At 45.8% G+C, this 25,495-nt stretch overlaps 1 protein-coding gene across 1 annotated transcript in view; it reads left to right on the top strand.

Moving 5' to 3' along the window:
* GGCT (gamma-glutamylcyclotransferase) overlaps window positions 1-24,525 on the top strand; it is a 45,348-nt gene extending 20,823 nt beyond the window's left edge. Inside the window, exons 3-4 of the mRNA XM_068236256.1 lie at window positions 22,497-22,629; window positions 24,309-24,525. Of these exons, the coding sequence (XP_068092357.1) occupies window positions 22,497-22,629; window positions 24,309-24,464 (289 nt within the window). The 3' untranslated portion in view covers window positions 24,465-24,525. The remainder of the gene's footprint in view (window positions 1-22,496; window positions 22,630-24,308) is intronic.
* The last annotated feature ends 970 nt before the right edge of the window (window positions 24,526-25,495 follow it).

The following is a 25,495-nucleotide window of genomic DNA, read 5'->3' as shown; positions in this document are numbered from 1 at the left end:
AAATTAGCATATTGTGATAAAGTTCATTCTTTTCTGTAATGTACTGATAAACATTAGACTTTCATATATTTTATATTCATTACACACAACTGAAGTAGTTCAAGCCTTTTATTGTTTTAATATTGATGATTTTGGCATACAGCTCATGAAAACCCAAATTTCCTATCTCAAAAAATTAGCATATTTCATCCGACCAATAAAAGAAAAGTGTTTTTAAAACAAAAAAAGTCAACCTTCAAATAATTATGTTCAGTTATGCACTCAATACTTGGTCAGGAATCCTTTTGCAGACGATGAGATCAGAACCAAGACTTTTTTTTTAAACAAGTGAGAGACAAATTGTTATAATTTTCTGGAATGCTGCCATATGCTAAAGTGGTTGGACAACATAGCATATAGCCAGTGTCTTAGGGTGTGACAAAAATGGTCTGACCTACAAGATTTTGATGCGCATGTAGTGACTATAAGAGAGGGATTCAAAGAAAGCAATTATAAAGTACAGGAATTGAATAAAGTGGAAGAAGAGGTCAGAGGGTGCATTAGGGAGAGGTCAGAGGGTGCATTAGGGAGAGGTCAGAGGGTGCATTAGGGAGGATTTGCTAATCCCAAGGGCTAGGGTAGTAAACACTCCAACACTCAGCATGAAGATGCACCCAACATGTCCAATCAAGTATAAAAGATTGATGGGAAATACTGGGACATCCTGCAGCATGACAAAATCCTCAATGGGATCCTGACTGAGTGTGTGGTGATTTTAGTGTATTTTAGCTTAAAGTACCCCTGACCTCACTTTAAAATAACATACTTTTAATGTTTTTTTTTATTTGTTGTGCTGTGACATAAATCACAGCACCTTCCCCTTTAGTGCCCTGTCCCTCGCTCTGCTCAGCCGAAATATTCGACTTGAGAAGAACATCGATGATGGGTGGGGAGGAAGTGTCAGTACTTCCTCCTCTCTGTCCATCATCAGGAACGTCCCCTCTTCTCGCCACTAATAGTTCCTATATGCACAGCACACTAGAGAGCTGCACTGTGTGGGGTCTTGAGGTAATTTAGCTAAGAATGATAGTGTACTAATGGCTGTATTAGTACACTATTGTTATGAGATAAATTACCTCAAGATCGCACAAAGCGCAGCTCGCTGTGCATATAGGAACTATTAGTAGTATGTTGCATTAGACCAGACGAGATATTATAAGAGCATGTATTAACATTTTAGTTGTGTCTTGAGTGAGAAAAGGTCGGATGCGAGATATGTTTTTGAGTTGAAGATGGCAGGAGCTGGTTATGGAGTGTACATGAGGAATAAAAGAGAGAGATGAGTCAAATATTACTCCCAAGTAGTGATGGGCGAACACCTGGATGTTCGGGTTCGGGAAAGTTCGCCGAACATGGCCGAGATGTTCGGCATGTTCGGGCCGAACCCCGAACTTCCCGAACATCCCGCTTTTGGGGGCCCTATGGGGTCGCAGGCATAAGGGGGGAGCATGCCCCGATCGCGGGGGGGGGGGGTCGGAAATTCCCCCCACCCCCTCCGCTAGCGCTCCCCCCTCTGCCCGCTTCCCCATACAAAAGTTTCAGGAAAGTACCTGTGGTAGTGGATGGCCTGGCAGTGGCACTGTGGAGTGAGGAGGAGGAGTCCGGAGAGTGACGTGTTGAGGGAGGCCGGGCAGCGGGCGGTTCAGCGGTAGTACCCTTGTGGTACTTCCGCCCTTTCTCTGACCTCACGCCCGCTGCCCGGCCTCCCTCAACGCGTCACTCTCCGGACTCCTCCTCCTCACTCCACAGTGCCACTGCCAGGCCATCCACTGCCGCAGGTACTTTCCTTAAACTTTTGTATGGGGAAGCGGGCAGAGGGGGGAGCGCTAGCGGAGGGGGTGGGGGGAATTTCCGCCCCCCCCCCCCCGCGATCGGGGCATGCTCCCCCCTTATGCCTGCGACCCCATAGGGGGGCCGTATTGCGGCATGTTCGGGCGAACAGGGCCCTGTTCGGCCGAACAGGGGCCCTGTTCGGCCCTGTCGGCGGCCATTCAATAGTTCGGGCCGAACCCGAACTTAAAAGGCCGAACACCATCAGGTGTTCGGCCGAACTCGAACATCACCCGAACAGGGTGATGTTCTGCAGAACCCGAACAGTGGCGAACACTGTTCGCCCAACACTACTCCCAAGCACCGTGCTTTGGGAACTGAAGTTATGGGAGTGTTATTAGCATTTATTGTAACTTCAGGCAGAGAGGTGGACAGAGATGGTGGAAAAATGATTAGTTCTTTTTTACTCCTATTAAGTTTTAAGAAGCGAGAGGACATGAAGGAGGATATAGCAGACAAGCAGTCTGGAACACGTTTGAGGAGGGAGTTAAAGAGACTCTGAAGTCTCTAAAAAAACTTCTTTTTATTTCATAAATATGTTTAATATCTTAGCCCTAACTAAACCGCTGCATCCCCGCCGCTGTAAACTATCTAAATCCCCCCTAACTCCCCACTCCCTCTCCCCTGCAAAATCCACAACTTTCTTGGTCGTGGATTTTGCTGCCCTAAGCGCTTCCGTGTGAGGCAGAGGTATGAGCTGCAGCCCTGCCTGACACACGTCTGTCAGCGTGTATCTCTGCCTCTTCCCCACCCCTCTCAGCGAAGGAAGACTGAGAGGGGCGGGAGAGAGGCGACGATCCGCCGCTGACAGACGCGTGTGAGGCAGGGCTGCAGCTCATAGCCCTGCCTCACACAGAAGCGCTCCCCGTAGTGTGCCCCGGGAAGTTTGGGGGAATTTAGATAGTTTATAGTGGCGGTTTAGTTAGGGCTAATATATTAAACAGATTAGTGAAGTAAAAATACTTTTTTTAGAGACTTCAGAGTCTCTTTAAGGTCTGGGGCCGAGAGGTACAGTTTTGTATCATCTGCATACAGGTGGTATTGAAACCCGAATGAGTTGATTAAGTCAACAAGACTGTGCATGTAGATGGAAAATAGGAAGGGACCAAAGACAGAGCCTTGAGGAACCCCGACAGACAAAGCATGAGGAGAAGAGATCTATTCTGTGTAGGAGACTGTGAAGGACGTTCCAGAGAGGTAGGAAGATAACCATGTGAGAGCGAGGCCCTTTATTCCTACATTTGAAAGTATTTGTAGGAGTAAGGTGTGGTCGACAGTATTAAATGCTGATGCCAGGTCAAGAAGGATGAGTATGGAAAATGCTGTATTAGCTGTATTACTTTGTAGCAGAAGTAATAAGAAAAGGTGGCAATGTTAGGTTTAGGTAGGGGAGATAGTGTTAGGCATAGATGGTGGAGTTTAGTATTAGGCGTAGGTAGTGGGGAAGTTAGTGTTAGGCATAGATTAGAGGAGGTTAGTGTTAGGCATAGATTGTGGGAAGGAGGTAGTGTTAAGCATATATAGGGTGAGGTTAGTGTTAGGCATAGATGGAGGGAGGCTAGCATTAGGCATATATGGGGGGAGGTTAGTGTTTGGCATAGATGGTGGAGTTTAGTATTAGGCGTAGGTAGTAGGGAAGTTAGTGTTAGGCATAGATTAGAGGAGGTTAGTGTTAGGCATAGATTGTGGGGAGGAGGTAGTGTTAAGCATAGATAGGGTGAGGTTAGTGTTAGGCATAGATGGAGGGAGGCTAGCATTAGGCATATATGGGGGGAGGTTAGTGTTTGGCATAGATGTAGGGAGGTTAGTGTAAGGCATAAGTAGAGGCGAGAGTGTTAGACATACATGGAGGGAGGTTAGTGTTAAACGTAGGTGTGAGGGGGGGGGGGTTAGTGTTCGGCATAGATGGAGGGAGCTACTGTTAGGTGTAGATGGGGGAAGGTTAGTGTTAAAGGACACCTGAAGTGAGAGGGATGTGGAGGCTGCCATATTTGTTTCCTTTTAAGCAATACCAGTTGCTTGGCTATCCTGCTGATCCTCTGACTCTTATATACATTTAGATATAGACCCTGAACAAACATGCAGCAGATCACTTGTTTCTGATATTGTTTGTCAAATATGACAAGATTAGCTGCATGCTTGTTTCTAGTGTGATTCAGACACTACTGCAGCCAAGTAGTTCAGCAGGGCTGCCAGGCAACTGGTTTTGTTTAAAAGGTAAAACATATGGCAGCCTCCATATACTTCACAGCTCAGGTTCTCTTTAAGCATACATGGATGGAGGATAGTGTTATGCGTAGGTAGGTTGGAGGTTAGTGTTAGGCATAGATGAAGGGAGGTCAGTGTTAGGTGTAGGTGGCGAACACGAGGAATCCAGCACAGGAGATTTGGGCACAGCTGGCGCCACCATAGACTGTAATAGGAATTGCGGCTATAGCGAAGCACAGAGTGTAACTTCTGCGCCGTTGGAAGCCAGAGCTGAAAGCCAGAGCTGAAGTTACTTTTTTTAAACACTGTAATTCAGCTTCCAGCTATTGCTGGCAGCTGAATTACATTATTCACCACCATCCACGTCGACCTGGAGGGGGAATAGTAATTAGCGTCGCCGGGACTTGTGCAGAAGGAGGGTAAGCTGTATATCGGCTGTACCCTGCGCCCAAATCTCCCGGCGGTGATTTGCTTGATACGTGGAGGTGGGGGAGATTAGTGTTAAAGGGACTCCGAGCACTGCAGTAACTATGGAAAGATGCATACCATTTTGAAGCTCTCTTTCTCCTCTTTCCAACAATAAATAAACCTCCGCCCTACGCCTTTTAGTTTTCGCTATTTTCGCGATCGAAATCGCAATTACACAGGACGACTTTTCCCCAAAGTCGTTTGCTCCATTCAGCTGCCGACTTTGGGGAAAAGTCGTCCTGTGTAATACAAGCAACAATGGAAAGATGCATACCATTTTGAAGCTCTCTTTCTCCTCTTTCCAACGACACATAAACCGTCGCCCTATGCCTTTTAGTTTTTGATATTTTTCGCAATCGAAATCGCGATGGCCGCAATTTTGATCGCGAAAATAGCGAAAACTAAAAGGCATAGGGCGGCGGTTTATATATCGTTGGAAAGAGGAGAAAGAGAGCTTCAAAATGGTATGCATCTTTCCATAGTTTCTGCACTGCTCGGAGTCCCTTTAAAGTGAACCAGAGATGAAAATAAACTAATGAGATAAACAATTGGATTGTTGTAAAATTACTGATATATTGGCAATATCTCACACCCATTTTTCATTGCAACACTTTTTTCAGATCACTTCACAAGTTGTCTGCTTTCTGAAGCTGCTGGTTGGGCATGATTATGTCTAAATCTGTCAATCAGGCATTTGTGAAGATCTGACTACTTGCTGGGCAGTTTGTCAGGCAACTGGATAGTAAGACACTTTGAGAAATATTATATACCTAATAACTGCTAATAATGTCTTTTTAACCACTTAACGACCAGCTAACGCCGATAGGCGGCGGCTGGTCTTTTGTGGTTTTACATGGAAACGCCCGCTCGTTTGAGCGGCCGTTCCATGTCAGTTCACGGAGGGTGTCTCCGTGAACAGCCTGCGAGCCTCCGATCACGGCTCACAGGCTAATTGTAAACACGCGGGGAAGAAATCCCTGCAGCAGCGCCGTAAAGGAGATCGGCGATCCCCGGCCTCTGAAGCCTATCAGAGGTGGCGCAGGACGCATCGCCGTCCTGTGCCGCCCATGGAGCGAAGGGGAAGGAGAGAGAGGTAGGAATCGCGCTGCGGAGGGGGATTTTGAGGAGCCCCCCGCTCGGCCACACGGAGCGGCGGCGATCAGACCCCCCCAGCAGGTCATCCTCCTAGTGGGGAAAAAAGGGGGGAAGTCTGATCGCCGCCCTGCTTCAATCCTGATCTGTGCTGCGGGCTGGAGAGCCCACGCAGCACAGATCATTCAAAACACCCCTGGTCCTTAAGTGGTTGTTAATATAGCAAAACTTATAGATGCTGTTATGTAATCCATCAAAACTTCATTGGCATTTCCTAAATAGATGTTATGAACTTGACTATGAACAGGGCATTCTATGTGATCTGTTGCAGCTGGAACGATTTTCCCCCTGATATAGACATACACTGTATAAGACAAGCCTATACTTTGCTATAGGTCGCAGTGGAGGCTCACTGCCTCATCCTCTAACTCCTGTGTCTCCTTCCCTATTGTCTCCACCCCACTACCCTCAAGATTGTAAGCTAAGCAGAGGAATTGACCTCCATTTGTTTCTTATTTTGCTGTAATGAATCATATGAAAGTGTACCAATATTGGTGATGTCTCAAACCGCACATCAACTATGTATGTATTTGTACTTGTATTGCTGGATGTTCTAATTTTACAGTGTCTTGAACTTCTCATGTATCTATTTTCCCCAATATTTGTTTTATACTATGTACAGCGCTACAAAAGACAAAATGCTATATACGGTAAATAAAAAATAATATAGACTAGTGTCGTAACAATAGGGGCTGCAACCCCTGCACCCACTCAGGGCCGGTTTTGGAGGGCTGGAGGGGTCGCAGCATGAGGGGAAAGCCATGGCCACACCGGCGGGGAGGGGGAGACAGTCCCCCCTTGCTCACCTTGTGCTCTCCCCTCCAGCATCAATAAGTGTGTGTGCAGGTGGCGGGCAGCGGCAGATACACATACCTTCCTTGCGTTCCACCGCAGATGTTCCTTGCTCTAATGTCTGACGCTACTTCCTGCATAAACAGACACTAAAGAGAGAAACATCCGCGGTGGAATGCAAGGAAGGTATGTGTATCTGTCGCTGCCCACTGCCTGTACACACACTTATTGATGCTGGAGGGGAGAGCAGAAGGGAGAGCCCGAGGGAGTCACCCCTCCCCGCCGATGTGTGGCCATGGCTTTCCACTCATGCCGAGTCCCCTCCAGCCCCCCAATACAGCCCTGAGCGGGCACCGGGGGGGGAGGGGGGGGGGGCGGACGTCAGAATCTCCTAGTTACGCCCCTGATATAGACACATCTGAAAACTTGTTGAAATAAATGCATTACCAAAGTCATGTTGTGATTGGTCATTTTTGTCATTTGAAAAGTGCACATATTATACCAAGAAAGTCGTCCTCCATAAAAGGAAGCTTACAACTTAGATGTAAAGAAAAAATAAAAGTATGAGTAGGGAGAGAGATCTGCTGCGACCCACCATCAACATGACAATGGGAGCAGAGACTGCAGAGGCCATTTGATGTACAAAGGAAGGGAAACTCTGCTTTACTGGGTAGCAGTAAAAGGCCCAATCTTTATTGTACACAATGCGGACAACCAGCATACAGTAACTTATGCGAGTCGGAGCAAGCATGGCTCCTCAGTCAAAGCTATGACCAAAGAGCCAAGCTTGCTCCGACACACATAGGCTCTGCCAAGTTTTTATTTGCTGAGCTAATTATGTCCCTTGCAAACCAACTAATACAGTATCTAGCATCCGTACATCCACAAAGACATGCTGTGTGTCTTTACTTAGATAAATGAAAGTCAATGAGTGTCAGTGTGTGTCTTGATTGATAACTAAGAAAAACTACCATGAAGAGTTCCTGTAATAGCGGTACTACAGAAATGTTACAGTAACTTGATGTCTAGTTCAATTTTTTATGTTGTGACTGTGTTAAAAGTCACAAAGCATCATCTATTTAATAATAGTCAGATATATATCAATAATGCACAAAAGTAAATACACACTGTATGAATATATTATTATTAATACAGAGTACATAGCGTAATCATGTCACTAACTGTCCCTCAGAGGGGCTCACAATCTAATTCCTACCATAGTCATATGTCCATCATTGCTCTTTAATTCCTGTTTTTGTGTGCAATTATGAGGGAGGGAGGAGGGGACCACAAGACAGTAGGGAAAGCTCCTTCTTTCCCTGAAAATAAGACCTACCCTGAAAATAAGCCCTAGCTGGAATTTTGGGCATGCTTGAAATATAAGCCCTACCCCAAATATAAGCCCTTGTAGAGGTTAAAGAGGAGGAATAGGCGGCCAACAAGTGGGGAGGGACACAGTGGTGCAGTGCTGATCAAGCATTGGTCCTGTCATCTCAGCACACAGCAAGGTTATCAGCTGTGTGCAGGGATGCCAGAGAAAGTGCCTGATCAGTACAGCAGCATACCTTAAAATCCTGGAACAGCACAGTACAAAGGAACAGAAAATGTTCTGCTAAGAGACACTTCCTGATAGAAATATAAGACATCCCCTGAAAATAAGCCCTAGCACATCTTTTAGAGAAAATAATAATATAAGACACTGTCTTCTTTTCAGGGAAACATGGTATATGGGGGGGGGGGGGGGGGAGTATAAATCACTAGAAACCAGGGAACGCTGTATGACGAGGTGGACCACCAGACATCAGGGAACACTATATGGGGAAAGTAGCAGCCTTTGTATCTACCCTAGGTTAATACTCAAGTCATACAATTTTTCTGACGTCTAAAGGGAAAAAAAAGTACCCAGATTTATACTCAGATCAATTTATATTCGCGTTTATACAGTAATTTTTGTTTCATTTGTTTTAACTAGGTTCTTTTTCATTTCATTCAGTATAGATTAATGTGCCTGCAGCTATGAAACGAGTGGGCTGAGGAGGTGCAACAGTCAATTTGGGCACACAATCACGATCATCTTATTAGGTGCCTCTGTAGACCACAATGTGGCTATGGGGATATGACTACTGTATAGCTGGACTCCAGCTACTTGTGCAGCAGGAGGCAGGGGTGGGTAATCCTCACCAGGGATGGGCTATTTTACAGTGAATTGAAGTCCTTCCAACTGCAGAAAAGAATAACTGATGATGGCAAATAGCTCTGATGTGCTTCTTCGAAAACATCCTGCTGCTAAGCATATGCTCTTTTTTAAGAACACAAAGTAATGCAGCAACAACAAAAATTATAGTATGAAAAAGTATTAATTATATAGCAATGCAAAATTGCTCATGCTAAATCTAATTAGAAATCACAGTCTCTGCTATAGGCATACGCTCCATATGTTGGCAGAACCCTGGAGGCCTAGTAGATGCACAGCACAATTCAGTTCCAAATCCAAATCCAAAAAAGCTTTATTGGCAGGACCAAATACATTTAGCATTGCCAAAGCAAAACAAAACATTAACATGGGAAGGGGGGATTGTGGGAATAAGGGAAGGATATAGGGGGTTGGGGTATATAGTCCATAGGTGTGTGGAGGATCTAAGGGACAGCATGGGTGGACTGGGATATACATTCCATAGGGGAGTATTGGGGGTATACAGTCCATGTGGTATCATGTTCCTCTCAGTTGGTGGCAGGCTGTGACATATCGGGCAGCTAGTTGCACGGATGTTTCCTCCTCCCCCAGTAGGATGTAGAGTTTCCTCTCCTCATCTGTGGAGGTAAAATTCTGGATGTGGGCGGAGAGTCTCTGGAAGTGGGTGGTCCTCACAGGTGCATATTTGCTGCAGTGTAGCAGGAAGTGAGCCTCATCCTCCAAGACCTCTTGGTCACATTGGGCCTGATTCACAAAGCAGTGCAAAGTGTTTGCACGCCAGTGAAAAGCCCTTTATCACGCCTAAACTCAGTTTAGGCATGATAAGAAGAAACTCGCGCGAATTTTCCGCGCGCAGGCGCGCAGCTCCCATTAAGCCCTATGGGACTTTGCGCGAAACTTTGCGCGTGGGACTTTGCGCGCGATAATCAGCACAAAGCGGTGCTAACTCAGCGGTGCAAAGGTTATCATGCCTAAAGTCTTTTAGGCGTGATAACTGAGTTATCACCGCTTTGTGAATCAGGCTGATTGTCTGCACAGTCTCTCCTCCCGGGGCTTCCATGTCTGTCTGTGCCGCCCTGTCTCTATCTCCAGGCTGTGGGCACTCAGACGGTACAGACTCAGGGTCTGTCTGTCTTTGTGGTGGTGTAGCCTCTCCAGATATGGAGCCATTGTGTACTCCCTCTGTAGTGATTGGTAGACAGCGAGTTTCTTGGAGTTCTTTATGTCACTTCTTCATTCCTCTATGTATCGTTCCTTGCAGCTTTCTATGGTCCGTTTTATTTGGGCTTTTGTTAGCCTGTGTTGGTGGCCTTGGCTGGGCTGGCTGCTGATGCTTTGCTTGAGAGCGTGTGGTATGGCCTCGCCCCCCTGGCTCAGTGAGGCTTTATGGTGGTAAGTGCTGGGGTTGCTGCTCTGTATATGCGGCCAGTATGAGAGTGCCCTCTGCTGGATAGTAAGCCATAGTGGGAGCCTGCCTAGCACTGCCCGGCAAGCTGAGTTTGAAGTGCTTCGATGGACTTGGAGGAGCTACTTGCAGAACTCTAGATGGAAGATTTCTGTTGGGCTGGAGTCCCATTTTGATTGGTCTGGGTAGGTGACTGGGCCCCATACCTCACTGCTATAGAGCAGGATTGGGATGATGATGCTGTCGAATATCTTTACCCACACTATCTCACTGGTGGTTTTAGGTGGTAAAGCTGTCTTCTGATGGCATAGAATGTCCTGCAGGCTTTTTCTTTCAGGGCCTGTACTGCTGGTTTAAAGCTTCCTGATTGGTTGATCTCCAGCCCCAGGTAGGGGTAGCTAATAGTGGACACCAGTGGGGAGCAATTTAATATAAATGAGGAGGTGGGGGATTTATTTCCATTCTTCCTCTGGAACACCATCACTTTTGTCTTCTTTGGGTTGATGGGTAGTGCCCATGTGGTACAGAAACTCTCCAATACTGCCAGGCTATCATGTAGCCCTTTCTCTGTTAGGGAGAGCAGCACAAGGTCATCTGCATACAGCAGGAACTTCACCTCATGGTCATGCAGGAGGAGGCCTGGAGCTGGGGAGGATTCCAGGGCTACAGCCAGTTGGTTAATGTATATGTTAAAGAGCGTTGGGCTCAGACTGCAGCCCTGCCTGACTCCTCGACCCTGCTTGAAAAACGCACTTCTCTTCCCATCCACTTTCACACTGCATTGGTTCCCAGTATATGAACTCTTGATGACATCATAGGTTTTTCCTCCTATTCCACTCTCTAGGAGTTTTAGGAAAAGGCCTGGGTGCCACACCGAGTCAAACGCCTTCTTAAATTCAACAAAGCAAGTTCCTGAGGTTTTGCTGCCATCTAGTGGCATTTACTAATAACAAGATAATGTAAATTGAGCAAAAAGGATCCTTCTAGGGCTAACAAGGGAGTAGAGGCTAAGAAAAAAAGAATATACAAAAAGGAGTGATCGCACAATGATAGAAAAAGATCAGGCTGGGGCTTGTCAAGGTAGCTACAGGGGTATGATTGTCAATAAAAAAAGAGAGAAAAAAAAAAAGTCACAGGGATCAGTCTATAGTCTATCTCTTTGTTTATAGTTCCTGTCAGAGGTGGATAGTCTGTATGCTAAGGCCAAGTTTGAGTGATGTTGCGCAGGTGGGAGAGTGAAAATGGTGATAATCATCAACCAAAAATGGTGCTGTGACTAAAGTGAAAGAATAAACATACCTCCCAACTCTTTGAGATAAGAAAGAGGGACACTTAAGCCACACCCCTAACCACACCCCCATCACAACCCTAATCACGCTAACCATAAAGATTTTATATGAAAAATATGTTGTTTTAAAATTCAAACCCCACTAATCCTTTATATCCTGTTCCATTATCCTTCATATTAACATTTGAAAAGAAGAAATATATAAATTTAAGGGATGAGAATAAAGTTTAGTATCAATTAAACAAACTTTTCAGTATATAAATTACATATATCTACATTGATCTGTGCATGAGTGCTGAAAGAGGGACAATTGAGAAAGAAAGAGGGACAGGGGGATTGGTTTTCCAAATAGGCCCTGTCCCTCCAAAAGACGGACAGTTGGGAGCCATGGAATAAATGCCAACATCAGAGATGGGCTTTCAAGTAGGAAGCCATTTGAATTCGGAATTAAAATGCGGCTAACTTGCCCCAGGTGTGAGAACGGGAGACGGGGTCACTTACCCAGAAGTCCGTCATCTTCTATGCGTCTTAATCCACCTCACACGGGACCTATGGGACGCCTTGCAGGACTCACTACTGCACTTCCTCCTTCCGGCTTGAAGGAGGAATTGAGGTAGCGAGTCTTGGAATGTGTCCCATAGGTCGCATGCGAGGTGGATTGAGACACATAGAAGCCGACGGACTTCTAGGTAAGGAACCCGCTGTCTCCCATGCTCACATCTGAGGCAATTAAGCCTTTTTTTAATTTAAGCGGTATACTCATACAAGCATAGCAAAACCGCGTATAGCATGTTTCACCTAGCTGGTCCTCTAATCATACAAGCATATAAAAACCACGTATAGCATATTTGACCTATCTGGTCCCCTAATGCCCATGTCTGACATCCATCAGCACAACTTCTAATTAAAGGGATACTGTAGGGGGGTCGGGGGAAAATGAGTTGAACTTACCCGGGGCTTCTAATGGTCCCCCGCAGACATCCTGTGTTGGCGCAGCCACTCACCGATGCTCTGGCCTCGCCTCCAGTTCACTTCTGGAATTTCTGACTTTAAAGTCAGAAAACCACTGCGCCTGCACGCCCGTGTCCTCGATCCCACTGATGTCATCAAGAGCGCACAGCGCAGGCCCAGTATGGTCTGTGTCTGCGCAGTACACTCCTGGTGACATCAGCGGGAGCGAGGACACGGGCGTGCAGGCGCAGTGGTTTTCTGACTTTAAAGTCAGAAATTCCAGAAGTGAACTGGAGGCGGGGCCGGAGCATCGGTGAGTGGCTGCGCCAACACAGGATGTCTGCGGGGGACCATTAGAAGCCCCGGGTAAGTTCAGCTCATTTTCCCCCGACCCCGTACAGTATCCCTTTAAAACAAATTTTCATTTTGTTTTTATGTAACAACATAGTTTCAATTGTCAAAGTAAAATTAAAATAAAATATCTTGTGCATTGCAGAATGAGTCTGTGAAAATAATAGATGTGTAATGGATTGTGGAGACACCGCCGCGCGGTCTGGCAGCGGGGCGGCTGTCTCCGCGTTCAGATCGGCGGTTTCTGCGCAGCAGCATGCATCTGGTTTGTCTGAGCCTAGTAGTGCACACAGATGGAGAGCTACGCGCGCGCGCGCGCTAGGAGGCAGGACCTTTATGCCAATAGGAGAGGGATCAGCTGATCAGGACAATCAGCTGATCCCAGCGCCGTGGGTGATTGGCTGAGTGGGGCTGGGCGGCGCTGAGGAGCGCTGCTCTATATATACTTCTTGCCTGTCAGTTGCTGGTTGTCTGCCGTTGCGAATACTAACGTGTGAGCACTCAGACCAGTCAGATCCCACAATGTGTTAGAACCAGGAGGACCTGGGAATTCACACTTAGCCAGATTACGTTTGTGTCATTGATGTGTTATACTTTAGACTAGTTCCAGGGTGTTGTGACCAAGGACCTCACACCCAAGCTTAGGGATACTGTGTCATTGCTGTGTTATACTTTAGACCAGTTCCAGGGTGTTGTGACCAAGGACCTCACACCCAAGCTTAGGGATACTGTGTCATTGCTGTGTTATACTTTAGACCAGTTCCAGGGTGTTGTGACCAAGGACCTCACACCCAAGCTTAGGGATACTGTGTCATTACTGTGTTATCATTTAGACCAGTTCCAGAGTGTTGTGACCAAGGACCACACACTCAAGTTTAGGAACACTGTACCTATACTGTGTTATACTCTAGACTAGTTCCAGGGTGTCGAGACCAAGGAACTCACACCTCAGTCTAGGATTTTCTTATACTGATATGTTATGACCCTTTGCTCTGTCGACCTTGCTCTTGTCTTCTGATTCGGTACCTGTGCATATCTGCCTACCTGTTGCCAGACCCTGCCTGTACCTGGTTACCGAATCAGTCTCTCTCTCTGTACCTAATCTGCTCTTGTGTTGCCGACCTGGCCTGCCCGACCACTCAAGCTGTCACTCTCCCAGAGTGCTCAGTCTATCTGTACTAGCAGTAACACCATTCCACCAGGTGTCAGCTGCATACAGGACTCCCGCTCCTTGGAGAGCCCGGCCTGTTAGCAGCCAGTGGTCTCTTCCTCTGGCTGCAGTACAGTTTACCATCTGATCCCCAGCTACCAGGCCTTTGCTATCTAGGAGATAGTTTCTGCACTGCCCAGGGCCACCTGCCCCTCAGGTGGCTCTTGGCCGAGCCATTTATATCTCCCGCTCCTCGGGAGATAGCTTTCAGTTCATCTAGTACCTGACTCATTTGGTGTCCAGAGGTTAGTCATACTTGTATTATTGGTGATTCTGCAGATCATCCATAATCAAGTATACATCTGTATTGTTGATGATTCTGCAGATCATCAACAATCAGATTCTCTCTGTGTGCTGACACCAATCGTTACAAGATGATGTGTATGTATGTCTCACATTTCTCTCAAATGCATTGCCATTTTTTAATTCAATGTTTTTTATTTGTCATCAGGAAGACAAACATAGCAATGAAATACAGTTGTAGTTCAACATATGTTGATATATACACAGCAACCAAATGGAAAGCATAAATTACACCACTGTTCAATAGAAAAACATTAAACAGACTAAATAAACAAATAGTATAGGCAAATATGAAGCTTTTTATTGTGTTCTTCGAAGAGAAAAACAATTTTTTTTAACTCTATTAACCACTTCCCGACCGCCGTATATACAATTGGCCGCCGGGAAGTGGACCCCGCAAGGACCGCCGTATTGACAAATGGCGGCGGTCCTTGTAGGGGCATGGGCGGAGCGATCGCGTCATCAGTGACGCGATCCTCCGCCTGGCGCCGCACACCCGCCGCAACATCCCGCCGGCCATACGGAAGCGCCGGCGGGATGTTAACCCGACGATCGCCGCATACAAAGTGTATAATACACTTTGTAATGTTTACAAAGTGTATTATACAGGCTGCCTCCTGCCCTGGTGGTCCCAGTGTCCGAGGGACCACCAGGGCAGGCTGCAGCCACCCTAGTCTGCACCAAGCACACTGATTTCCCCCCCCCCCCCTCCTGCCCCAGATCGCCCACAGCACCCATCAGACCCCCCCCTTCCCACTCCCCAGACCCCTGTTTGCACCCAATCACCCCCCTAATCACCCATCAATCACTCCCTGTCACTATCTGTCAACGCTATTTTTTTTTTATCCCCCCCCCTGCCCCCTGCTCCCTCCTGATCACCCCCCCACCCCTCAGATTCTCCCCAGACCCCCCCCCCCAGACCCCCCCCCACCCCATGTACTGTATGCATCTATCCCCCCTGATCACCTGTCAATCACCTGTCAATCACCCATCAATCACCCCCTGTCACTGCCACCCATCAATCAGCCCCTAACCTGCCCCTTGCGGGCAATCTGATCACCCACCCACACCAATAGATCGCCCGCAGATCCGACATCAGATCACCACCCAAGCGCAGCGTTTACATCTATTCTCTCCTCTAAACACCCACTAATTACCCATCAATCACCCCCTATCACCACCTGTCACTGTTACCCATCAGATCAGACCCTAATCTGCCCCTTGCGGGCACCCAATCACCCGTCTACACGCTCAGATTGCCCTCAGACCCCCCCTTATCAATTCGCCAGGGCATTATTTACATCTGTCCTTCCCTGTAATAACCCACTGATCACCTGTCAATCACCCATCAATCACCCCCTGTCACTGCCACCCATCAATCACCCCCTGTCACTGCCACCCATCAATCAGCTCCTAACCTGCCCCGTGCGGGCAATCTGATCACCTACCCACACCAATAGATCGCCCGCAGATCCGACATCAGATCACCTCCCAAGTGCAGTGTTTACATCTCTTCTCTCCTCTAAACACCCACTAATTACCCATCAATCACCCCCTATCACCACCTGTCACTGTTACCCATCAGATCAGACCCTAATCTGCCCCTTGCGGGCACCCAATCACCCGCCTACACGCTCAGATTGCCCTCAGACCCCCCCTTATCAATTCGCCAGTGCAATATTTACATCTGTTCTCCCCTGTAATAACCCACTGATTACCTGTCAATCACCTGTCAATCACCTATCAATCACCCATCAATCACCCCCTGTCACTGCCACCCATCAATCACTCCCTGTCACTGCCACCCATCAATCACCCCCTGTCAGTGCCACCCATCAATCACCCGCTGTCACTGACACCCATCAATCAGCCCCTAACCTGCCCCTTGTGGGCAATCTGATCACCCACCCACACCAATAGATCGCCCGCAGATCCGACGTCCGATCACCTCCCAAGTGCAGTGTTTACATCTGTTCTCTACCCTAAACACCCACTAATTACCCATCAATCACCCCCTGTCACTGCTACCTATCAGATTAGACCCCTATCTGCCCCTAGGGCACTCAATCACCCGCCCACACCCTCAGAATGCTCTCAGACCCCAGCCCTGATCACCTCGCCAGTGCATTGCTTGCATCTATTCCCCCCTCTAATCACACCTTGAGACACCCATCAATCACCTCCTGTCACCCCCTAACACACCTACCCATCAGATCAGGCCCTAATTTGCCCCGTGTGGGCTCCTGATCACTCGGCCAAACCCTCAGATCCCCCTCAGACCCCCTTCCGATCACCTCCCCAGTGCATTGATTGCATCTATTTTCCCCTCTAACCACCCCCTGAGACACCCATCAATCACCTCCTGTCACCCCCCTAGCACTCCTATCCATCAGATCAGGCCCAATACAACCTGTCATCTAAAAGGCCACCCTGCTTATGACCGGTTCCACAAAATTCGCCCCCTCATAGACCACCTGTCATCAAAATTTGCAGATGCTTATACCCCTGAACAGTCATTTTGAGACATTTGGTTTCCAGACTACTCACGGTTTTGGGCCCGTAAAATGCCAGGGCGGTATAGGAACCCCACAAGTGACCCCATTTTAGAAAAAAAGACACCCCAAGGTATTCTGTTAGGTGTATGACGAGTTCATAGAAGATTTTAATTTTTGTCAAAAGTTAGCGGAAATTGATTTTTATTGGTTTTTTTTCACAAAGTGTCATTTTTCACTAACTTGTGACAAAAAATAAAATCTTTTATGAACTCGCCATACACCTAACGGAATACCTTGGGGTGTCTTCTTTCTAAAATGGGGTCACTTGTGGAGTTCCTATACTGCCCTGGCATTTTAGGGGCCCTAAACCGCGAGGAGTAGTCTAGAAAACAAATGCCTCAAAATGACCTGTGAATAGGACGTTGGGCCCCTTAGCGCACCTAGGCTGCAAAAAAGTGTCACACATGTGGTACCGCCGTACTCAGGAAAAGTAGTATAATGTGTTTTGGGGTGTATTTTTACACATACCCATGCTGGATGGGAGAAATTTCTATGTAAATGGACAATTGTGTGTAAAAAACATCAAACAATTGTCATTTACAGAGATATTTCTCCCACTTAGCATGGGTATGTGTAAAAATACACCCCAAAACACATTATACTACTTCTCCTGAGTACGGCGGTACCACATGTGTGGCACTTTTTTGCACCCTAAGTACGCTAAGGGGCCCAAAGTCCAATGAGTACCTTTAGGATTTCACAGGTCATTTTGCAACATTTGGTTTCAAGACTACTCCTCACGGTTTAGGGCCCCTAAAATGCCAGGGCAGTATAGGAACCCCACAAATGACCCCATTCTAGAAAGAAGACACCCAAAGGTATTCCGTTAGGAGTATGGTGAGTTCATAGAAGATTTTATTTTTTGTCCCAAGTTAGCGGAAAATGACACTTTGTGAAAAAAAACAATTAATATCAATTTCCGCTAACTTGTGACAAAAAAATAAAAACTTCTATGAACTCACCATACTCCTAACGGAATACCTTGGGGTGTCTTCTTTCTAAAATGGGGTCATTAGTGGGGTTCCTATACTGCCCTGGCATTTTAGGGGCCCTAAACCGTGAGGAGTAGTCTTGAAACAAAAATGACCTGTGAAATCCTAAAGGTACTCATTGGACTTTGGGCCCCTTAGCGCAGTTAGGGTGCAAAAAAGTGCCACACATGTGGTATCGCCGTACTCGGGAGAAGTAGTACAATGTGTTTTGGGGTGTATTTTTACACATACCCATGCTGGGTGGGAGAAATACCGCTGTAAATGGGACAATTGTGTGTAAAAAAATCAAAAGATTGTCATTTACAGAGGTATTTCTCCCACCCAGCATGGGTATGTGTAAAAATACACCCCAAAACACGTTTTACTACTTCTCCCGAGTATGGCGATACCACATGTGTGGCACTTTTTTGCACCCTAACTGCGCTAAAGGGCCCAAAGTCCAATGAGTACCTTTAGGATTTCACAGGTCCTTTTGAGAAATTTCATTTCAAGACTACTCCTCACGGTTTAGGGCCCCTAAAATGCCAGGGCAGTATAGGAACCCCACAAATGACCCCATTTTAGAAAGAAGACACCCCAAGGTATTCCGTTAGGAGTATGGCGAGTTCATAGAAGATTTTATTTTTTGTCACAAGTTAGCGGAAATTGATTTTAATTGTGTTTTTTCACAAAGTGTCATTTTCCGCTAACTTGTGACAAAAAATAAAATCTTCTATGAACTCACCATACTCCTAACGGAATACCTTGGGGTGTCTTCTTTCTAAAATGGGGTCATTTGTGGGGTTCCTATACTGCCCTGGCATTTTAGGGGCCCTAAACCGTGAGGAGTAGTCTTGAAACGAAATTTCTCAAAATGACCTGTGAAATCCTAAAGGTACTCATTGGACTTTGGGCCCTTTAGCGCAGTTAGGGTGCAAAAAAACGCCACACATGTGGTATCGCCGTACTCAGGAGAAGTAGTATAATGTGTTTTGGGGTGTATTTTTACACATACCCATGCTGAGTGGGAGAAAGATCTCTGTAAATGGACAATTGTGTGTAAAAAACATTAACAAATTGTCATTTACAGAGATATTTCTCCCACCCAGCATGGGTATGTGTAAAAATACACCCCAAAACACATTATACTACTTCTCCTGAGTACGGCAATACCACATGTGTGGCACTTTTTTGCAGCCTAACTGCGCTAAGGGGTCCAAAGTCTAATGAGCACCTTTAGGCTTTACAGGGGTGCTTACAATTTAGCACCCCCCAAAATGTAGGGACAGTAAACACACCCCACAAATGACCCCATTTTAGAAAGTAGACCCTTCAAGGTATTCAGAGAGGGGCATGGTGAGTCCGTGGCAGATTTCATTTTTTTTTTTGTCGCAAGTTAGAAGAAATGGAAACTTTTTTTTTTTTCTCACAAAGTGTCATTTTCCGCTTACTTGTGACAAAAAATAATATCTTCTATGAACTCACTATGCCTCTCAGTGAATACTTTGGGAAGTCTTCTTTCCAAAATGGGGTCATTTGGGGGGTATTTATACTATCCTGGAATTCTAGCCCCTCATGAAACATGACAGGGGGTCAGAAAAGTCATAGATGCTTGAAAATGAGAAAATTCACTTTTTGCACCATAGTTTGTAAACGCTATAACTTTTACCCAAACCAATAAATATACACTGAATGGGTTTTTTTTTAATCAAAAACATGTTTGTCCACATTTTTCGCGCTGCATGTATACAGAAATTTTACTTTATTTGAAAAATGTCAGCACAGAAAGTTAAAAAAATCATTTTTTTTGCCAAAATTCATGTCTTTTTTGATGAATATAATAAAAAGTAAAAATCGCAGGAGCAATCAAATAGCACCAAAAGAAATCTTTATTAGTGACAAGAAAAGGAGCCAAAATTCCTTTAGGTGGTAGGTTGTATGACCGAGCAATAAACCGTGAAAGCTGCAGTGGTCTGAATGGAAAAAAAGTGGCCGGTCCTTAAGTGGTAGAAAGCCCTAGGTCCTCAAGTGGTTAAACCCACCCACCCCCCAACGCTACCATACACATTTTACTTACTCCGTGGAACCACAACCCAACAACACTTTCACACCTGGTTAATCAGTTTTACAAGCCTAAATTGTCTCGGAAATGCATTGCCATTTTAAAGCTCTTTACAGATTCCCTCCCTATAGTCTGAGGGTCTCCCCTCCTCTCTATATATTCTCGGGGTCTCCCCTCCTCGCTCTATACTCTGGGGGTCTCCCCTCCTTGCTCTATACTCTGGGGGTCTCCCCTCCTAGCTCTATACACTGGGGTTCTCACTTCCTCTCTGTATACTCTGAGGGTTCCCCCTCCTTTACCTATGCTGTGGGGTCTCCCCTCCTCTCCCTATGCTCTGGGTGGTCTCCCCTCCTCTCCCTATGCTCTGGGGTCTCCCCTCCTCTCCTTATGCTCTGGGGTCTCCCCTCCTCTCCTTATGCTCTGGGGTCTCCCCCCCCCTCTCCCTATGCTCTGGGGTCCCCCCTCATCGATCTATACTCTTGGTGTCTCCCCTTCTCTTCCTATTCTCTGAGGGTCTCCCCTTCTCTCCCTATTCTCTGAGGGTCTCCCCTCCTCTCTCTATACTCTGAGAGTTTCCATTTCTCTTCCTATTCTCTGAGGGTCTCCCCTCCTCTCTCTATACTGTGAGGGTCTCCCCTTCTCTTCCTATTCTCTGGGAGTCTCCCCTCCTCTCCCTATTCTCTGAGGGTCTCCGCTCTTCTCTCTATACTCTGAGAGTTTCCCTTTCTCTTCCTATTCTCTGAGGGTCTCCCCTCCTCTCCCTAGGCTCTGGGGTCTCCCTCCTCTCCCTATGCTTTGAGGGTCTCCCCTTCTCCTGTCTCTATACACTGGGGGACTCCCCTCCTCTCTTTATGCTCTGGGGTCTCCCAAACAGAGCACACTTCTCCAGTGAATGAGCATGGCATCACCACATCATTGTAATGTAGCCCCCTTTGTATCTGCCCTATTAATTGGTAAATGGTCACAACCTCTTCCTTCATGTTCATTGGCTAGTCAGAAGGGGAGTTAACTAATCGATATTGTTGGTTTATCTAGATGTAAACATCACCAGGTTTAGAACTATCCTGGTTGAGTTAGGTAAGGAGATTTGCATATCAATGAGATGCAAATTGGCTATTAACAAGCTGCATGAAATTGCTCACAAAATTTGCATAATCTTGCACTAATTCAGAATTGTTTGCATCTCATATACCATCCTTAGTAAGGCATTCCATAGGGAAGTAGCAGGAGTAGAGGCAAAAGTTTTATGGTGGACTCTGGGGAAGACTAGACTACTAGATCCTGTATGTCTGCGGTTGCAGCAGGTGTGGCATAGCTGTACTAAGCTAATCAAGTTATATCCCAGCAGACTTGTGGATGTAATTGCAGCAAAAAGTGGCACTGCAAAGTATTGACTGTGGGGGAAGTGGACAGGTCTTAATTTCTGTTTTTGTATCTTATCTATTGTTTAATAAAGAAGAATATTTAGCAATTTCAGTTCTGTAAACCAAATGGAGCTGACCCTCCAAAAATCAATTTTAATGCCACAAAACATAATGGGGATAGAATACTTTCACAAGACTTTGTAATTCTTATCTTTAGCAATTCATTTACATAGTTACCTAGTTATTATGGTTGAAAAAAGACATACGTCCATCGGGTTCAACCAGTACAAAGTACAACTCCAGCCTGCTCCCTCACATATCCCTGTTGATCCAGAGGAAGGCGAAAAAACCCTTACAAGGCATGGTCCAATTAGCCCCAAAAGGGAAAATTTCCTTCCCGACTCCAGATGGCAATCAGATAAAAATCCCTGGATCAACATCATTAGGCATTACCTAGTAATTGAAGCCATGGATGTCTTTCAACGCAAGGAAAGCATCTAAGCCCCCTTTAAATGCAGGTAAAGAGTTTGCCATAACGACTTCCTGTGGCAATGCATTCCACATCTTAATCACTCTTACTGTAAAGAACCCTTTCCTAAATAAATGGCTAAAACGTTTTTCCTCCATGCGCAGGTCATGTCCTATGGTCCTTTGAGAAGGCCTAGGGACAAAAAGCTCATCCGCCAAGCTATTATATTGCCCTCTGATGTATTTATACATGTTAATTAGATCTCCTCTAAGGCGTCTTTTCTCTAGACTAAATAAACTCAGTTTATTTAACATTGTTTAGGTTGCCACACACGCTACATGGTTTTCGGCTAAGGCGTCCGTGACACTTCTGCCATGAATCTAGCGCATGTACAGCAGTGCCTTGGCGAGTGATCTGCCATGTGGATTAACTCGGCCAAGGGCATACTGAGGGAATTGTTCCATCACTTACTCCTTCTGGTCCATCGTGCACCACTCCGCCAGTCCTCATCCGATCTCCACAGCAACGGAACATGTAGCTAGCCTACAGGCTAACAATGCATCTGTACAGCCTCCCTCACTGGAGGGATCACGTTCCGATCTGTACCGGACGACGGACCTCTTATGTGTATACAAGGCTTTGGTTTTACATTTGTTATACAGTTTCAGTCTTTAATTCTGAATGGACTAGATTTTGAGCTCTTCTTATGGACAGTGACACGACTGGGTACTTTTAAAACACATCAGCACTACAGAAATACATAATAGCAAATTTATAGTGCAAAATTACGGTATTACAGAAGATATTTTAAATGTTTCACTCAAAATCTTATCCTTTCCTGAGTTTAACCAGTAATACTTTGTCCTCTTTTGTGTTCCTTTTAGCCAGGAAGGGGTTTCCTGGGGCATCTATCAACCAATTGAAATAAGCGTTCAGACGCCAAATGGAGAACTTGTGTGCCGGTGTTACCAGATGAACCAGTGTATATACGGGCTGACATCTCCCCAGTACAAGCAGGTAATATATATTGGAGCTGAGAATAATGGATCCAGATTATAACAGTATCTGTGAAAATGTAAGGGCCCTTTCTCAGCGGGGAGGTGCGGAGTAGTATTTTTACCGCACCCCACCGCTGGGCAATGAAAGTCTAGGAACACTTTCATACAGCCACAGTACGGCGTGATGAGATGGAAGTGACATTTCCACCGCATCCCCGACACTTGCACAAAACTACGTTACCGTGCGTACTTGCGTTGCTCTGCGTCGGACCGGAAGTCATGTTTTAACAATACAGTGTGCAGACAACGAGCTGGCTACAAGTGTCTGCCAGCCCAACCAGCGACCATGGTTAATGGGTCGCCAAATGACGTAAGACACGTGTCTGCCCACATTCCGCTATAGTTCGATACAGAATACCGCAGGGGCCAAAAAACAGGTTTATTATAACAGAAGTTCTATTGTATCGAGGTTTACTATACCAGATGTTACATCCATATACTTATAATGTTGCTTGGCTTGACCAGAACATTAAGTTTACTATACCTGAAGTTTTACTATATCTGAGTTTACAATAACGAAATTAAACTGTATTAGGTTAATTGTTATGCCAGGTACACATCATACAATTTTCTGAAAGATTTACTGTCAGATCGATTACCGTATTTTTCGGACTATAAGACGCTCCTGACCATAAGACGCACCTGGGTTCAGAGGACAAAAACCAGGAAAAAAAACCCAAACTAAACCTGGTGCATCCATGGTGTATGCATATTATGCCCCCTTTGTACCTCATGCCCCTTGTACCTCTTGTGTCTCCCTTTGTCCCCCTTGTGTCCTTCTGTGTCCCCCATGTGTCATTCTGAAATCTATTGAAAATCTTTTCCTAGAGTGTGGCCCAAACCGGATAGATTCCTGTCAGATGCGACTTGACAGGCATCTGACAGAAATATATCTGATGGTCGAATCTGCTGCAAATCTATAAGTGTATGGCCACCTGGGTCCTCCCAACTCCTGCAGGCAGCAGAGGCATTGGAGAGCATGTTTACCTATTCCAGGTGCTGGCATAAGTCTTCATATCTACTGTGCTCTTTGGGTCAGAGACTGAAGAGCTATGACTGCACCCAGACAAGGTACATATGATTCTGCTGGACTTTCTAGAGCATACATGTCAAACTCCGGCCTGCAGAGCCATCAAATTCGGCCCCAAATTTCTTCTGCACTATGTTTGGCCAACTCTAGACCACCAGAGAAGCTATATTGGAGAGGTAGCCATAGATCACCAGAGAAGCCATATGGTGGAGGGAGGGGAATAGCACTAGACACCAGGAAACTGTATAGGGTAGGGAAGTGGCTACTAGACATTGGGGTTGGCCTGCAACTTGGTCCCAGTGTTCAATTTCGCCTCACTTTGTATTTGCATTTGACATCTTTGCTCTGGAACCTAGTTTACATAGAGAGACTAGGGGTTCAGTACAGTACATGGTGGGAGGGCACATGAGGAACTTACTAGTGATTTTATAGGGTGATTCTAGATTAGCTAGAAGATGTGTTGATTAGGGCTTTGTGGGAGCTCTGCCTTTTTTTCTCTTTTTTTTTTACTGCAGACAGTTTATCGCCCATCCTCATAATCTATATAGAAAATAAGTGTGTGCATTGTATAAAGCATCCATGATATTACACATTTCTTTTTTTGGCAGGTCTTATGCATGGGAGCAAAGCAGAATAATTTACCACTTCCGTACCAGAAGATGTTAAGGGAACTGGAAACTAATAATTACTCTGGCCCAAATGACATTATGGATAAGTTAAAAGAAGCACTACGCAACGATTCTGAACTTTTTTGTGGATTTTAGCATCTGGAATTTCAGTTTCATCTCAGTTTACAAATAAATATGTTTTATTATATATCTGAAACGGGGGGTCCGTTTTCCCATTCATTTTCACTACCCCTCGTGTATCCGGGGTCCGTAAAAATACTGCAAATCCGGAAGGTCCGTTCAGGTTTTGAGAACGGGTCCCCCTGAACGCAGCCGGATTCATCTTCCAGTGAAGATGGCTGCTATATTTAACACTGGTATCTGTGGCTCTGTTTTTGATCCGGGCCAAAAAACGGAGCCACGGATAAGTTTTTACTACAAGTGTGAACCAGCCCTTAGCCATGTAAAAGATAACACAAATGGAAGCCACCAGCCAAATCTGTCATTGCTTTTCGTATGTCAGACACAGGGAGATTTCCAGTGTTTTTTAAACCATGAGAAGGTGTGAATCAACTGAGCTGTTAACCTGCGTAATGGTTCGTTTGGATAACACACCTTGTTCCCGATATTTTATTCATTTTTTTTAGTTCTATATTGAAAATGGGGAAAATCTTGCATTAACACCAGTGAAAAATTGGAAACTGACTTCAAATGCCATATTCACAGACACAATAGCTTTCTGAAATCTGTGAATTTGGCATTTGAAATCAATCAGATTCATGATTTACTTATCTGGGATTTCTTCCAGCCCCTAGAAGTCACATGTGTCCCTTGCCGCAGCTCCGTTATCACCTATGGGTCGGCGTCTTCTGCGCGTGCATGCGTCTGTCCACGCCATGAAGAGCGAAGTGCAGGAGCCATGGTGTAGGCATGTTCGTACGTGGTGTGGGCGCACGCCTGAGCATGTGCAGTAGACACCGACCCATCGGGTCGGCAATACTTCAGAGTCTGCTAGTGAGACCTGGGAGAAGACCAGACCTGCAGTCAGGGACACACGTGACTTCTAGGGACTGGAAGAAGTCCCAGGTAAGTATAGCTAGCTTTTATATAGGATAGCCTTTAAAAAGGCACCGTAGTGACATGTAGTAAATTATTCAGGATTCCCACATTTATGTTAAATATCCTGG

The sequence above is a fragment of the Hyperolius riggenbachi genome, chromosome 5 (assembly GCF_040937935.1).
Source record: "Hyperolius riggenbachi isolate aHypRig1 chromosome 5, aHypRig1.pri, whole genome shotgun sequence".
Classification (NCBI taxonomy): Eukaryota; Metazoa; Chordata; class Amphibia; order Anura; family Hyperoliidae; genus Hyperolius; species Hyperolius riggenbachi.
This window is presented reverse-complemented; position numbering and strand designations above follow the sequence as displayed.